Consider the following 16541-nt stretch of genomic DNA (forward strand, 5'->3'; position numbering starts at 1 on the left):
CTGGATCCACCCTGGCCAAGAGGAGGACAGATCTAGGAGGCACGAAGCTGTGCAGCAAACGTGCAGCCCTGGGCTGGGACGAGGAGCCCGATGGTGGTGGCCAATAGGCCAGTGTATGGGAAATGCTGCCAGTGCACATGGAGATGCTTGCTGCAGGACTGGAGATCTGACCACGAGTGAGACGGGGGGGCAGGAAGGCAGTGAGAGCTCAGGGGAGAGGACTGTTTGGACTAGGAAGGAAGGTGGGGAGGAAGGCAGGGCAGGAGGCAGCATGGAACAGAGGGCAGGGTACACAGCTCTGGAGGCAGTCAGGGCGCAGGCACACCTGGCTGCTGGCGGGTGCTTCGATCTCCTGGAGGCCACAGCTCAGCACGCTTCGGGCCCAGGGGCCAGCTTCAGGAGCTGCCAGAGACCAGTGTGGCCGGTGCACCATTCCTGCGTGCCTGAGGCCCTTCCCCAGGCGTGTGGTGCGCCGGACCACGGCACAACGCGGCTCTCCCAGCCCGAGGCAGGTGGCAGCTGCAGGGGCACCGTGCTGCTGCCAGCATAGTCGGATGTTACACCCAGAAATGTGGCTGCCTGCCTGGCGACCTGGCACTGGCTATTCCTGTCTGCCGTCGTGAAAGAGGAAGTCAAGCTTCCAGGAAGGGTAAAATGAACAAAAAGGGAGGGAGAGGCTTTGAACAAGCAGCCGAAAAAAGGCCAGTGGGAGCTGGTCTCCCAAGAAAGGCCACCCAACTTCCATCCTGGTCCCAAATAAAACATTTTGGGGCCCTCCAGCCTGAAGTGGGATGTGGCAGGAAGTGTGGCAGAGTGCTATGCTCATCGTCCATTGACGGTTGGACTCGATGATCTTAGAGGTCTTTTCCAACCTTAATGATTCTATGAGTCTATGATTCGCAGCTTTGGTGTCTAATTATCCACAGTAAGTGTTAATTACTGCTTGGGCATGTTCCTTGATGGAGTGTCTTTTGCAAGGCACTGGTTCAGCATGGTGAGCAGGGCCATACTGGTCCCCAGGTGGAGGAGAAGATGACCAGATGAGGCTGTGGCATGTCCTGGAGCAACAAGAGTGCTGCCATGCTTGGGCTGGAAGGCATGGGCCTTGGTGACGGGCAGGTGAGGTGTAGAGGCTGGAGCTGCTGGGACCACACAGTCCATTCTACTGTCTTAAAAAAAAAAACAACAGAAAAGTGGGATCATGGAATAATTTAGGTTGGAAGGGACCTTCAGATGCTCTCTGGTCCAACTCAGAGCAGTTCTGATCAGATCAGATTGCTCAGGGCTGTGTTCAGTCAGTGTTGATCACCTCCAAGGGGAGGGAAGGGACCTCTGGAGATCCGTCCCCTCTGCTTAAAGTAGGGTCAGCCACAACTAGCCTGAGGTCCTGAGGTTCCTCAGGACCATGTCCAGTTGGATTTTGAGTATTTCCAAGGACAGAGACTCTGCAAGATCTTTGGGCAACCTGTGCCAATGTTTGATCACCTTCACAGTAAAATAGTGTTCCTGATGTTCAGAGGGAACCTCCTGTCCTGTCTTGCCTCTTGGCCTGTCACTGGGCACCACTGACAAGAGCCTGGCTCCATCTTCTTTACTCCCTCCCTTCAGGTATTTATATACATTGATGAGATCCCCTGAACCTTGTCTTCTCCAGGATGAACAGTCCCAGCTGTCTCAGCCTTTCCTCATAGGAGAGAAGCTCCAGTCCCTTCATCATCTTCCTGCTGGGCTGTCTCCAGTATGCCCATGTCTGTTGCACTGGGGAGCCTAGAACTGGACCCAGTACTCCCGGTGTGGCCTCACCAGTGCTGAGCAGAGGGGAAGGATCACCTCCCTTGACCTGCTGGTCTAATGCAGCCTTTGCCTAATGCAGCCCAGGAGGGCTGCTGGCCGCCTTTGCTGCAGGAGCACATTGCTTCTTTTCCAGCAGGATGGCCAAGTCTTTTTCTGCAAAACTAGCTTCCAGGAGGCCACCCCACCCTGCACTGATGCCTGGGACTGTTTCTCCCCAGGGGCAGGACTGGGAATTTCCCTTTGTTCAACTGCATGAAGTTCTTTCTGAAGTTCGGCAAAGGGAAATGCGAAGTCCTCGCTCCTAGAGCTCTGTATCCACTGTTGATATCCTCCAGGTCTCTCCTGGCAGTATCATTGGTGCCCACATGAAAGGGAAGCAAGAGCTAATAGTCTGAGTCTGACAGATCTTGTTGGTATCTCTGCAGCATCCCAGATCCTGGCCCCAGGTCTCTGTGAAGACCCTGTAAATCTCCTCCTCATTTTCCCTGATGGTGCACAGTCTGCTCAGATGCCCCAGGCACTCTCAGCAGTCCCAGACCTTGATGGCAGCATCCACCCTCTGGAACTCTGGGCTGAGGCCTCCATTGTGCCAAGGGGATCAGCACCGGTCCGTGCAGGAGCGTGTGTCCTGCAATGCATTGAGAACATTGCTGCTGGGTCTTCAAGAAGCCCTCAGCAGAGATACTGGGCACTGTCATGACAACAGCTATGACTCCTGCTACATCCTTGCCAGCTACACTCTCCAGTGGACCCAAAGGCACCAGAAGCAGCTCCCAGCGCAAGTGGGAACAGAGCCAGAATTGCTGTGCAAACAGACAGCACCACCGGCAGCACCAGCCCTGGCAGCGTCCCCGCACCGTCCCGCCAGCTGCCCCACTAGCCACTGAGCATCTGCTTGCAACCCCTGTTTGCAGAGTACCTGCTAAGGGATGACTGGAGCAGCCACCACCTCCAGCCTGGCCACTGGAGCCCAGTAGTTCCCAGTACAGACCAGTAGCGCCCAGTGGGGTCCTGCCCAACTGCTGGAGCCCACCCGGGGTCTCTGCACAGGCTGAGGGACATGTCTGCTGCCCTCCCATTTGCAAGTTCAACCAGCTGCATGTGTATCCCAGACACGCAGACAGACACATACAGAGAACACTGACATGACTGGTCAGACTGCCGCAGAACAAGGCACTGCCGTCAGCAGCACCCACAGACAGGACCTACATCACTCACGAGCAGAGACAGCCACATCCCCTCCTCCTCTGGGGCTTGCAGAGGCAGGAGGGCACCGTGCAGGCACAGACACGAGACTGTCTGTGTTCACAAGCACACACACGCTCGCGGGTCCCCTGAGTACCAGCACAGCCCCTCTGTCTGCCTGGCACCCCTGCCCAGATCCTCGCCCATGGGTCCAGCTTGAAGTTTGCTGGTGAACACCCCTCCACACACACGCGCCAGGATTGGGAAAGACACTCTCTGCCCCCCCAGTAACTGGCACAAGGCACAAGCTGCCTGTGATTCACGGTCCTGCTCCATCTGCCAGCGTGGAGCCCTTCACTCACACCAGTCCCCCTCAGTAGCTGGTTTTTGGAACACAGTCTGTGGGACGCTCCCCAGATCCAGAGAGCTGAGACCCCTCCAGCTGCTGGTGCTGAGACCTTCAGGGTTACATCCATACCAGCTGCAAAGTCCTGGTGTGCCTGCAGTTTCTTGATAGCCCATCAATTAGTGCCACTGACGGGGTTTGTTTCTGGTTATTGTCTTCGTTAACACTAACGGGTTAGGTTTTATGTCTCTGTGTTTGCCTCTCTCCGTTTCCTTATGTCCTGGTTCCGGCTGGGACAGAGTTAACTTTCTTCCCAGTAGCTGGGGTAGTTAACTGCTGTCTCTTGGGTTTGGTATGAGAGGCATGTTGATGGCCCGTTGATGTTTTGGTTGTTGCTGAGTGGCGCTTGCACAGGGGACTTTTTGGCTTCTCATGCTCTGCCAGGTGCATGGGAAGCTGGGGTGGGGGGCATAGCCAGGGCGGCTGACCCGGCTGGTCAGTGGGGTACTCCATATCATGTGATGTCATTCTCAGTATATAATTAGGAGGCATGGTCCGGGAAAGGGGGGGCTCTTGCGCTCGGGACACGTGGGGCGCCGGTCAGCGGGTGGTGAGCAGTTGCATTGTGCATTGCCTGCTTTGTATATTTGTTATTGTTGTTGCTATCATTATTTTTATTACTGTTCTACTTTGTTTTATTTCAATTATTAAACTGGTTTTATCTCAGCCTGCGAGTTTTCCTACTTGTGCTCTCCTGATTCTCTCCCCCATCCTATTGGAGGGGAGGGCTGAGCAAGCAGCTGTGTGGTCTTTAGTTGCTGGCTGGGATTAAACCATGACACCTTATCATCTCAACAGAAGAACTAAACATCTTCTCACTCCACACATCCTGACCGATTGATGCGGCTGGCCAGGTTTGTTCCCATGACCGCCTCCCGTATCATTTGTCAATCAGGTTTGTCCCTGTATGTTCTTGTTGATGGCTCCCTTGACCAGATACCCTCAAAGGAGCAGGTGATCTCCTTCCACACTGCCTTACACCAAGGCTGGGCCACTGCTGAGATCCTGATTGCAGCCCCACCAAGGAGCTTGGTCTCCTCTCGGGGTATGTGGTGCCTTTGGATGGACACAGCCTGTGTGCCTTATCCTGGCATGGACACGTTCCTTCCCTAATCTTAACATTTGATTTATTCTAACTGCTGCTGAGCACACATCAAATAATCTGTTACAATTCTTGCTGCTAAACATTAACAGCTCAGAGCTGGGTATGTGGACACTAGGACTGCTTCTCCCCATGTGTGCCTTTTTACCTACCTTGAACATAATTTGCCATTTTTATTCCAGTCACTGTATGTTGCTTGGTCTTCCTGCAGTTTTTGCAGCTGGCACTTTTCTTTACTAAGCTGAATAATTTAATACCATCTGCTCCTTCACTGTTCACAGCATTTCCCAGACCATGCCTGCATGTGTTAAACAGCCCAGCTCTCACCATGGGTCCCTCTGGGCCCCACTGGTGACTCCCTCGCTGAGAAGAGAGCTCACGTTTTCTTGCCTTTTCTTTCCCTTGAGCATTTGCAGCTTTTGCCTCCATGACATCCCAGCAGCAACTGCCACAGTTTAACTGTGTGCAGAAATCTTTCCTGCTGTTTTCCCACAACCTAGCTCTTATGGAAAATAGCAAATATTCATTCCCCACTTGCCTTCTCCATGTTATTTATGGTTTTACGTTCCTTCTATGTCCCCGCTCAGGATCTGCCCTTCCTCCTGACTGCAGAGGACACTATCTACCTAGCTCAGACTCCACACAGACAGCCGCTGCCCCTTACGTCCGTCTGCTCACCTTCCCCTTGCCCTGCTCCCTGGAGCTGGGATTTCGGTCCAGGGTTCGCTGTTGATGCATTTGTGACTTTGACCCGACTCTAAGCTCTGTGATAACAGCCCCACGCTGCCACCAGCACACCCTCCTCTACGCTTTTATACTTTGGTGTCACAGTGTCCTCCTGGGGAGCCTCTACCAAGAAGCCCATGGCGTGCCGGTATTTCATTGAAGATGACAGATTCCAGTTCGTCAGCCCTATATATTATATTTATCTTGGTTCTCTACTTTATTTCTGTATTGTTTTCAAACAGGATTCTGCTTCTTTAAACTGCCTTTCCCTTTTCCTTTTCTCCATGCTGGTTTTCACCATATTTGAATGGTGCGAGTTTGGCCTCTCCTTTGCTTGGAGATGCAAAACTTTTATGACAATAGCTTTTCAACTTCTCAGTCCCATTTTATGAATTCATGTCTCTGCTTTACTATCTGACCTCCACGTGGTACCCGGACCGTTTCAGGGAATGCTGTCATGGAGGGCCTGGCTTTCATCTTCCTGCTTGAAGCCTACATTTTAACGCCAGAACCTCTTTCCTCCACCTTCCTCTGTGTGGGGCCCACAGTCACTGTCTCCTCCCCAGCACTTATTACAAGCCTTTCCAGAAACCTCCTGGGATCTGGCCACTGTGCGCCCTGCAGGTGAGTCACGATGTGACCCTGGATCACAGGCCCCAAAGTTTGTTTTGCCTCAGCTCGCTCTCTGGGTCCCTCATCAGGGAGAACTGTCACCGCCACCACATTCCTGTTAGGCTTCGCTGCCTGACCTGGGACAGGAATTTCTTACAGAGATACTGCTGGCTCATGGCTGTCCAGCAGGCTCCTGAAGTAAGCCAGGATGGTCCATATAGCCATGGAGGCCCCTGTTGCCTTGCCCAAGGAAGAACTGATTGCCCTTAGCCAGGCGGCTTCTGCACCTGCCCGTAGCCTCCAGCCCAGGGCCAGGCTAACCCGCCACCCGGGACGGCTGCTCCAGCCGCAGGACAACCCTTCAGGGCTGCCTCCAGCAACCTGCCGAGCAAAGCCGTCCGCTGCTCCCTGCACAGTCCTGGGAGCAGCACAGTGGGGAAGGCAGCCAAGCTTCGGTGCTGGGCCCATGCTGCAAGACTCTACCCTGTCTTCCTTGCCTAGGTGCATGCTTTTCATCCTGTGCAGTCCTCCTCCCATTCCTGTTCTCAGCGTGAGACTGGCTTTTTCTACGTCTGCAGTGCCACAAGGTGACAACAGCCAAGCTTTGAGGAGCTGACCGTTAGCCGATGATGCTCTGGCCCAGGGCTAGGAGACTGATAACTTCAGAATTCTAACCGAGAGGTTTCCTCTCGGTTCCTTTTCTCTTGTATATCCTAGCGGATATATAAAAAATAAGCCATTAGCTTTCAGTTAGATGTAGTTAAATGGCTTTTGGCTAGGTGTATGAGACTGAAGATCCTATCAAGAAATGGCCTTATAGTGGTTAGGTTTAGTACAAACATGGGACAGGAAGAGCTTATCACCAGAAAAGAGACCCTGGAAAGGGGAAGGGCTAAACCACAGCTGGAAGGTTGCAAGCATCCATCCTGCTTCACAGGGATTGCTGGGTCGCCATGGCTTTGCTAGCAAGGCACGAGCTAATGAACAAGAAGGCTGGGAAATGGGACACTTGGAGATCAAGTGACAAGTGTGGCGGAGGTTGAAAGATGTGGAACTAGAGACTGAGAGGAGACAGTCCGAGGGCAAGGGTTGTGGGCAGGAATATAGGAATGGCTGAGATGGAGCAGGACAAGAGCCTGTCCATCCGGGTGCTGTGTCTTGCGCAGCAGCCGGTAGCAAGCCCTCTTACACTGTAGTAGCATGCAGGGCTCTGAGATCTGGAGCTGGCACAAGGCTAGAGTGTGTGAAAGACACAGGTTGGCCATTCACCCTGGATTTGGCTAAAGCATTTTCTATCCATTTCCAGGAAAGAGCAAAAGTCTAGAGGATCAATATGAAGCCTCTTGGTTGACATGGGAGCCTGAATCATTGAGGCCCTCTGGAGATGGCATTACAGTGTCTGCAGGTCGGCGTGGGAAGAAGCTGAACTAACCCCAGTACGGAGTGTGGTGAGACCTGAGAGCTGTAAAACTTCCCCGTTACACTCTGGTCCTTTGGGTAAATTGTGGCATTTCTGATGCTTCCCCATGTTCGTAATGCAGATGGTGGTAGGACAGTCGCAGTTATACCAGCCCAGAGCAAAGGTCAATGTCTCCACTATGCTGCAGCCAGCTCTGTCCAGTATCAGAGTCTGCACTAAGCATGTAATAGGAGCGCAAGCCCATACCGACACCTCCCGGATCCATCTTCCAGTAACTTGCTGAGGGACCTCCTAAGACAGAGGTGTGTCTTTGCATTTAACAACCCTCAGTGGACTTCTCTCCCATTAATTTGTCCCATCACTTTTGAGCCCATGCAAAGCTCCAGGCTACACAGCAGGTTATGGTAAGGAGTTCCATAGCTAATCTACACTTGTTTCCAGTTAGCAGCTATACAAGCTGTGGCAAAATACCCATTTTCCAGGACATTACTGGGTTAATTAAGGCAAATAGCCTAAGGTAATGCATTTAAGGAGAGTACGTTTCCTTCTATTAAACAGCAGTAGAATTATTCAGCCCTGAACTCTGTGGCAGAGTGGTTCTGGGCTGCCTCCCCTCCAGGAGTGTGGCACGTGGGCTGAGTCAGCTCAGGACACAGGACGGCAGAAGGAGCTGAGAAATGCGCAGAGGCCCCAGCTAGAGGGAACGGATGCTCCGCTGCCAGCTCCCCTGACCGTGGGTGGATAGACTGAAAATACAGCATGACAAGGTACACTGTGGGCTCTCAGCTTTTGGGTGGACCCCACCGTACAGCTCTCTATAGAGGCTCCATGGAGAGCTGGAGAATTGGAGGGATGGAAAGCACAGCAAGCAAGTGAATTGAGTGTACATATCAGTGAGAGACCAAACCACTCTAAGCTGAGGGTGTACGTAGTCCAGACACCCCCAGAAAAATTAGACAGGCTGAGGCATTAAGAGCAAACACAGGTAATGTATTCTACTCCAGTAACACCTAACACCACTCTGACATAGTGCCTGCACAGAAATATACTCCCCATGCAAAATTCAGGTTTGAAAACGTTCAACTCTAGTAATGCCCTGCAAATATGCTAAGAAAAAGAAGTTCTTCATGCATAAGAAAACAGACTAGAAGGAGAATAAAAATACCATTCTGATTACACCTCACACAACACAAAAGACATACTTCCATTTAAACATGGATGAGGAAAAGGAGGGCAACATATTTCATGAAAATGACTTGCGATAACCGAGTCTGATTCCTGTGTTCATGAAGGACTACAGAAGACAAACGCTTAATACGCTATACCACGGTATTCGGGGGAGTCACTTAAAAGCTATACCTGATGTGGGTAGGTTATTGAAAGGGAAAGAGAACAATAAGGAAATTCTCTGAAAAGAATTAGAATTTTAAAATATAAGATTTAAAAAAAAAAAAAGGAAAATAACAGCAGCAAAAGAAATATTCACAATAGCTATATTCGTCACCAATGCAATACAAAACAAAAAAATGGAAAAGAATTAAAATTATTTTCTAAAAACATTAAGGAAATAAAGACCAGTGTCCGGGTCGGGCACGCAGCGGCGGAGGAGCTGCATGTAGGTGAGGTTCTCGTGGGTGTTGGGGTCGAAGAAGCCCTTGGTGTCGTCGGTGGGGTCGGAGAGGATCTGGTTCATCTCCTGGTCGAAGTAGCCGCGCCGGTAGGCCACCTCCACGGGGAGGCGGTGGCTGTGCACGGGGTCGATGATGCCGCCGGTGGCGATCTGGGCCTCGAGCAGGCGGATGCCGTGCTCCTTGACGATGAGCTCCTTCTTCATGGCCTGGAAGAGGGAGATCTGGCCGCCGGTGTAGGGGTCGGTGTAGCCCGTCACGGCCCTCTCGGCCGACAGGAGCTTCTCGTGCAGCTCGCTGCCCACCAGCCCGGACGAGACGGCCTCGTCCACGGAGAGCTTCTTGTTGGTGAGCGGGTCAACGACGAAGCCGGTGGCAGCCTGCGCCTCCAGCAGCACCAGGGCCGTGCCCTGCCTCAGGATGCCCTTCCACATGGCCTGGTAGATGCTCATCTTCTCCATCTTGGCGGGGTCGGCCTTGGAGGGCACCAGCACGCCGGCGATGCAGCCCGTGCCGTCCAGGTAGCGCTTGACGGAGGCCATTTCCGTCACCTCCTCCACCGTCTTGGAGCCCTGGACGAGGTCGGCCAGCGTGTCCTTGTCGATGATGCCCGAGTCCAGCAGGTCCGAGGCGGTCACCTGCCTCCTGAGGCCCGTGAATTTCACGTTGCTGCTCCGCTCCGCGGCCTCCTCGACGAGGACGGTGAGGAGCCTTGCCAGCTCGTCCAGCGCCAGGCTCCCGGCCCGGACCTCCCCCAGCAGCTCCTGCCTCTTTGCCTCGGGGGTGTACTTGGAGAAGAGGAGCTCCCACAGGGAGACCTTCCTGCCGTGGAAGCCGCCCGCCGAGACCTCGACGGTGCGGGACTTCAGGGACCGCTCCAGCTCCAGCTCCCGCTCCCGCTCCCGCTCCCGCTCCTGCTCCTGCTGGGAGTCGGCGGCTTCGCCATTCTCGGCTGGCGGCGGGGCCTCCCGCTGCGTCGGCTTGTGGGCCAGGGCAGCGCCGTGGCCCTGGCCCTCAGCCCCGGTGATGATGGCGGTGAGGAGGGCGATCATCTCGGAGATGGTGACCGTCCCCGCCTTGTACTTCCGGAGGAGGTCCTGGCGCCGGTGGTCGGGGACGTAGCGGGAGAAGAGGAGCTCCCAGACGGTGACGCTCTGGCCCTGGAAGAGCCCCACGCTGACGGTGGTGCGGGCGGCCTGCAGGGCTTTCCGTGCGTCCTCGGTCAGCTGGTAGAGCACGGAGCCCTTGTCCATCAGCTGGAGCATGAGCAGCCCCGTGTCCGGGTCGGGCACGCAGCGGCGGAGGAGCTGCATGTAGGTGAGGTTCTCGTGGGTGTTGGGGTCGAAGAAGCCCTTGGTGTCGTCGGTGGGGTCGGAGAGGATCTGGTTCATCTCCTGGTCGAAGTAGCCGCGCCGGTAGGCCACCTCCACGGGGAGGCGGTGGCTGTGCACGGGGTCGATGATGCCGCCGGTGGCGATCTGGGCCTCGAGCAGGCGGATGCCGTGCTCCTTGACGATGAGCTCCTTCTTCATGGCCTGGAAGAGGGAGATCTGGCCGCCGGTGTAGGGGTCGGTGTAGCCCGTCACGGCCCTCTCGGCCGACAGGAGCTTCTCGTGCAGCTCGCTGCCCACCAGCCCGGACGAGACGGCCTCGTCCACGGAGAGCTTCTTGTTGGTGAGCGGGTCAACGACGAAGCCGGTGGCAGCCTGCGCCTCCAGCAGCACCAGGGCCGTGCCCTGCCTCAGGATGCCCTTCCACATGGCCTGGTAGATGCTCATCTTCTCCATCTTGGCGGGGTCGGCCTTGGAGGGCACCAGCACGCCGGCGATGCAGCCCGTGCCGTCCAGGTAGCGCTTGACGGAGGCCATTTCCGTCACCTCCTCCACCGTCTTGGAGCCCTGGACGAGGTCGGCCAGCGTGTCCTTGTCGATGATGCCCGAGTCCAGCAGGTCCGAGGCGGTCACCTGCCTCCTGAGGCCCGTGAATTTCACGTTGCTGCTCCGCTCCGCGGCCTCCTCGACGAGGACGGTGAGGAGCCTTGCCAGCTCGTCCAGCGCCAGGCTCCCGGCCCGGACCTCCCCCAGCAGCTCCTGCCTCTTTGCCTCGGGGGTGTACTTGGAGAAGAGGAGCTCCCACAGGGAGACCTTCCTGCCGTGGAAGCCGCCCGCCGAGACCTCGACGGTGCGGGACTTCAGGGACCGCTCCAGCTCCAGCTCCCGCTCCCGCTCCCGCTCCCGCTCCTGCTCCTGCTGGGAGTCGGCGGCTTCGCCATTCTCGGCTGGCGGCGGGGCCTCCCGCTGCGTCGGCTTGTGGGCCAGGGCAGCGCCGTGGCCCTGGCCCTCAGCCCCGGTGATGATGGCGGTGAGGAGGGCGATCATCTCGGAGATGGTGACCGTCCCCGCCTTGTACTTCCGGAGGAGGTCCTGGCGCCGGTGGTCGGGGACGTAGCGGGAGAAGAGGAGCTCCCAGACGGTGACGCTCTGGCCCTGGAAGAGCCCCACGCTGACGGTGGTGCGGGCGGCCTGCAGGGCTTTCCGTGCGTCCTCGGTCAGCTGGTAGAGCACGGAGCCCTTGTCCATCAGCTGGAGCATGAGCAGCCCCGTGTCCGGGTCGGGCACGCAGCGGCGGAGGAGCTGCATGTAGGTGAGGTTCTCGTGGGTGTTGGGGTCGAAGAAGCCCTTGGTGTCGTCGGTGGGGTCGGAGAGGATCTGGTTCATCTCCTGGTCGAAGTAGCCGCGCCGGTAGGCCACCTCCACGGGGAGGCGGTGGCTGTGCACGGGGTCGATGATGCCGCCGGTGGCGATCTGGGCCTCGAGCAGGCGGATGCCGTGCTCCTTGACGATGAGCTCCTTCTTCATGGCCTGGAAGAGGGAGATCTGGCCGCCGGTGTAGGGGTCGGTGTAGCCCGTCACGGCCCTCTCGGCCGACAGGAGCTTCTCGTGCAGCTCGCTGCCCACCAGCCCGGACGAGACGGCCTCGTCCACGGAGAGCTTCTTGTTGGTGAGCGGGTCAACGACGAAGCCGGTGGCAGCCTGCGCCTCCAGCAGCACCAGGGCCGTGCCCTGCCTCAGGATGCCCTTCCACATGGCCTGGTAGATGCTCATCTTCTCCATCTTGGCGGGGTCGGCCTTGGAGGGCACCAGCACGCCGGCGATGCAGCCCGTGCCGTCCAGGTAGCGCTTGACGGAGGCCATTTCCGTCACCTCCTCCACCGTCTTGGAGCCCTGGACGAGGTCGGCCAGCGTGTCCTTGTCGATGATGCCCGAGTCCAGCAGGTCCGAGGCGGTCACCTGCCTCCTGAGGCCCGTGAATTTCACGTTGCTGCTCCGCTCCGCGGCCTCCTCGACGAGGACGGTGAGGAGCCTTGCCAGCTCGTCCAGCGCCAGGCTCCCGGCCCGGACCTCCCCCAGCAGCTCCTGCCTCTTTGCCTCGGGGGTGTACTTGGAGAAGAGGAGCTCCCACAGGGAGACCTTCCTGCCGTGGAAGCCGCCCGCCGAGACCTCGACGGTGCGGGACTTCAGGGACCGCTCCAGCTCCAGCTCCCGCTCCCGCTCCCGCTCCCGCTCCTGCTCCTGCTGGGAGTCGGCGGCTTCGCCATTCTCGGCTGGCGGCGGGGCCTCCCGCTGCGTCGGCTTGTGGGCCAGGGCAGCGCCGTGGCCCTGGCCCTCAGCCCCGGTGATGATGGCGGTGAGGAGGGCGATCATCTCGGAGATGGTGACCGTCCCCGCCTTGTACTTCCGGAGGAGGTCCTGGCGCCGGTGGTCGGGGACGTAGCGGGAGAAGAGGAGCTCCCAGACGGTGACGCTCTGGCCCTGGAAGAGCCCCACGCTGACGGTGGTGCGGGCGGCCTGCAGGGCTTTCCGTGCGTCCTCGGTCAGCTGGTAGAGCACGGAGCCCTTGTCCATCAGCTGGAGCATGAGCAGCCCCGTGTCCGGGTCGGGCACGCAGCGGCGGAGGAGCTGCATGTAGGTGAGGTTCTCGTGGGTGTTGGGGTCGAAGAAGCCCTTGGTGTCGTCGGTGGGGTCGGAGAGGATCTGGTTCATCTCCTGGTCGAAGTAGCCGCGCCGGTAGGCCACCTCCACGGGGAGGCGGTGGCTGTGCACGGGGTCGATGATGCCGCCGGTGGCGATCTGGGCCTCGAGCAGGCGGATGCCGTGCTCCTTGACGATGAGCTCCTTCTTCATGGCCTGGAAGAGGGAGATCTGGCCGCCGGTGTAGGGGTCGGTGTAGCCCGTCACGGCCCTCTCGGCCGACAGGAGCTTCTCGTGCAGCTCGCTGCCCACCAGCCCGGACGAGACGGCCTCGTCCACGGAGAGCTTCTTGTTGGTGAGCGGGTCAACGACGAAGCCGGTGGCAGCCTGCGCCTCCAGCAGCACCAGGGCCGTGCCCTGCCTCAGGATGCCCTTCCACATGGCCTGGTAGATGCTCATCTTCTCCATCTTGGCGGGGTCGGCCTTGGAGGGCACCAGCACGCCGGCGATGCAGCCCGTGCCGTCCAGGTAGCGCTTGACGGAGGCCATTTCCGTCACCTCCTCCACCGTCTTGGAGCCCTGGACGAGGTCGGCCAGCGTGTCCTTGTCGATGATGCCCGAGTCCAGCAGGTCCGAGGCGGTCACCTGCCTCCTGAGGCCCGTGAATTTCACGTTGCTGCTCCGCTCCGCGGCCTCCTCGACGAGGACGGTGAGGAGCCTTGCCAGCTCGTCCAGCGCCAGGCTCCCGGCCCGGACCTCCCCCAGCAGCTCCTGCCTCTTTGCCTCGGGGGTGTACTTGGAGAAGAGGAGCTCCCACAGGGAGACCTTCCTGCCGTGGAAGCCGCCCGCCGAGACCTCGACGGTGCGGGACTTCAGGGACCGCTCCAGCTCCAGCTCCCGCTCCCGCTCCCGCTCCCGCTCCTGCTCCTGCTGGGAGTCGGCGGCTTCGCCATTCTCGGCTGGCGGCGGGGCCTCCCGCTGCGTCGGCTTGTGGGCCAGGGCAGCGCCGTGGCCCTGGCCCTCAGCCCCGGTGATGATGGCGGTGAGGAGGGCGATCATCTCGGAGATGGTGACCGTCCCCGCCTTGTACTTCCGGAGGAGGTCCTGGCGCCGGTGGTCGGGGACGTAGCGGGAGAAGAGGAGCTCCCAGACGGTGACGCTCTGGCCCTGGAAGAGCCCCACGCTGACGGTGGTGCGGGCGGCCTGCAGGGCTTTCCGTGCGTCCTCGGTCAGCTGGTAGAGCACGGAGCCCTTGTCCATCAGCTGGAGCATGAGCAGCCCCGTGTCCGGGTCGGGCACGCAGCGGCGGAGGAGCTGCATGTAGGTGAGGTTCTCGTGGGTGTTGGGGTCGAAGAAGCCCTTGGTGTCGTCGGTGGGGTCGGAGAGGATCTGGTTCATCTCCTGGTCGAAGTAGCCGCGCCGGTAGGCCACCTCCACGGGGAGGCGGTGGCTGTGCACGGGGTCGATGATGCCGCCGGTGGCGATCTGGGCCTCGAGCAGGCGGATGCCGTGCTCCTTGACGATGAGCTCCTTCTTCATGGCCTGGAAGAGGGAGATCTGGCCGCCGGTGTAGGGGTCGGTGTAGCCCGTCACGGCCCTCTCGGCCGACAGGAGCTTCTCGTGCAGCTCGCTGCCCACCAGCCCGGACGAGACGGCCTCGTCCACGGAGAGCTTCTTGTTGGTGAGCGGGTCAACGACGAAGCCGGTGGCAGCCTGCGCCTCCAGCAGCACCAGGGCCGTGCCCTGCCTCAGGATGCCCTTCCACATGGCCTGGTAGATGCTCATCTTCTCCATCTTGGCGGGGTCGGCCTTGGAGGGCACCAGCACGCCGGCGATGCAGCCCGTGCCGTCCAGGTAGCGCTTGACGGAGGCCATTTCCGTCACCTCCTCCACCGTCTTGGAGCCCTGGACGAGGTCGGCCAGCGTGTCCTTGTCGATGATGCCCGAGTCCAGCAGGTCCGAGGCGGTCACCTGCCTCCTGAGGCCCGTGAATTTCACGTTGCTGCTCCGCTCCGCGGCCTCCTCGACGAGGACGGTGAGGAGCCTTGCCAGCTCGTCCAGCGCCAGGCTCCCGGCCCGGACCTCCCCCAGCAGCTCCTGCCTCTTTGCCTCGGGGGTGTACTTGGAGAAGAGGAGCTCCCACAGGGAGACCTTCCTGCCGTGGAAGCCGCCCGCCGAGACCTCGACGGTGCGGGACTTCAGGGACCGCTCCAGCTCCAGCTCCCGCTCCCGCTCCCGCTCCCGCTCCTGCTCCTGCTGGGAGTCGGCGGCTTCGCCATTCTCGGCTGGCGGCGGGGCCTCCCGCTGCGTCGGCTTGTGGGCCAGGGCAGCGCCGTGGCCCTGGCCCTCAGCCCCGGTGATGATGGCGGTGAGGAGGGCGATCATCTCGGAGATGGTGACCGTCCCCGCCTTGTACTTCCGGAGGAGGTCCTGGCGCCGGTGGTCGGGGACGTAGCGGGAGAAGAGGAGCTCCCAGACGGTGACGCTCTGGCCCTGGAAGAGCCCCACGCTGACGGTGGTGCGGGCGGCCTGCAGGGCTTTCCGTGCGTCCTCGGTCAGCTGGTAGAGCACGGAGCCCTTGTCCATCAGCTGGAGCATGAGCAGCCCCGTGTCCGGGTCGGGCACGCAGCGGCGGAGGAGCTGCATGTAGGTGAGGTTCTCGTGGGTGTTGGGGTCGAAGAAGCCCTTGGTGTCGTCGGTGGGGTCGGAGAGGATCTGGTTCATCTCCTGGTCGAAGTAGCCGCGCCGGTAGGCCACCTCCACGGGGAGGCGGTGGCTGTGCACGGGGTCGATGATGCCGCCGGTGGCGATCTGGGCCTCGAGCAGGCGGATGCCGTGCTCCTTGACGATGAGCTCCTTCTTCATGGCCTGGAAGAGGGAGATCTGGCCGCCGGTGTAGGGGTCGGTGTAGCCCGTCACGGCCCTCTCGGCCGACAGGAGCTTCTCGTGCAGCTCGCTGCCCACCAGCCCGGACGAGACGGCCTCGTCCACGGAGAGCTTCTTGTTGGTGAGCGGGTCAACGACGAAGCCGGTGGCAGCCTGCGCCTCCAGCAGCACCAGGGCCGTGCCCTGCCTCAGGATGCCCTTCCACATGGCCTGGTAGATGCTCATCTTCTCCATCTTGGCGGGGTCGGCCTTGGAGGGCACCAGCACGCCGGCGATGCAGCCCGTGCCGTCCAGGTAGCGCTTGACGGAGGCCATTTCCGTCACCTCCTCCACCGTCTTGGAGCCCTGGACGAGGTCGGCCAGCGTGTCCTTGTCGATGATGCCCGAGTCCAGCAGGTCCGAGGCGGTCACCTGCCTCCTGAGGCCCGTGAATTTCACGTTGCTGCTCCGCTCCGCGGCCTCCTCGACGAGGACGGTGAGGAGCCTTGCCAGCTCGTCCAGCGCCAGGCTCCCGGCCCGGACCTCCCCCAGCAGCTCCTGCCTCTTTGCCTCGGGGGTGTACTTGGAGAAGAGGAGCTCCCACAGGGAGACCTTCCTGCCGTGGAAGCCGCCCGCCGAGACCTCGACGGTGCGGGACTTCAGGGACCGCTCCAGCTCCAGCTCCCGCTCCCGCTCCCGCTCCCGCTCCTGCTCCTGCTGGGAGTCGGCGGCTTCGCCATTCTCGGCTGGCGGCGGGGCCTCCCGCTGCGTCGGCTTGTGGGCCAGGGCAGCGCCGTGGCCCTGGCCCTCAGCCCCGGTGATGATGGCGGTG

At 59.4% G+C, this 16541-nt stretch overlaps 1 protein-coding gene across 1 annotated transcript in view; it reads right to left on the reverse strand.

Annotated features, from left to right (window-relative positions):
• EPPK1 (epiplakin 1) overlaps window positions 1-16541 on the reverse strand; it is a 45997-nt gene that overhangs the window by 13587 nt on the left and 15869 nt on the right. Inside the window, exon 2 of the mRNA XM_075144517.1 lies at window positions 8800-16366. Within this exon, the coding sequence (XP_075000618.1) occupies window positions 8800-16366 (7567 nt within the window). The remainder of the gene's footprint in view (window positions 1-8799; window positions 16367-16541) is intronic.

Source organism: Calonectris borealis, chromosome 2 (genome assembly GCF_964195595.1).
Source record: "Calonectris borealis chromosome 2, bCalBor7.hap1.2, whole genome shotgun sequence".
Lineage (NCBI taxonomy): Eukaryota > Metazoa > Chordata > Aves > Procellariiformes > Procellariidae > Calonectris > Calonectris borealis.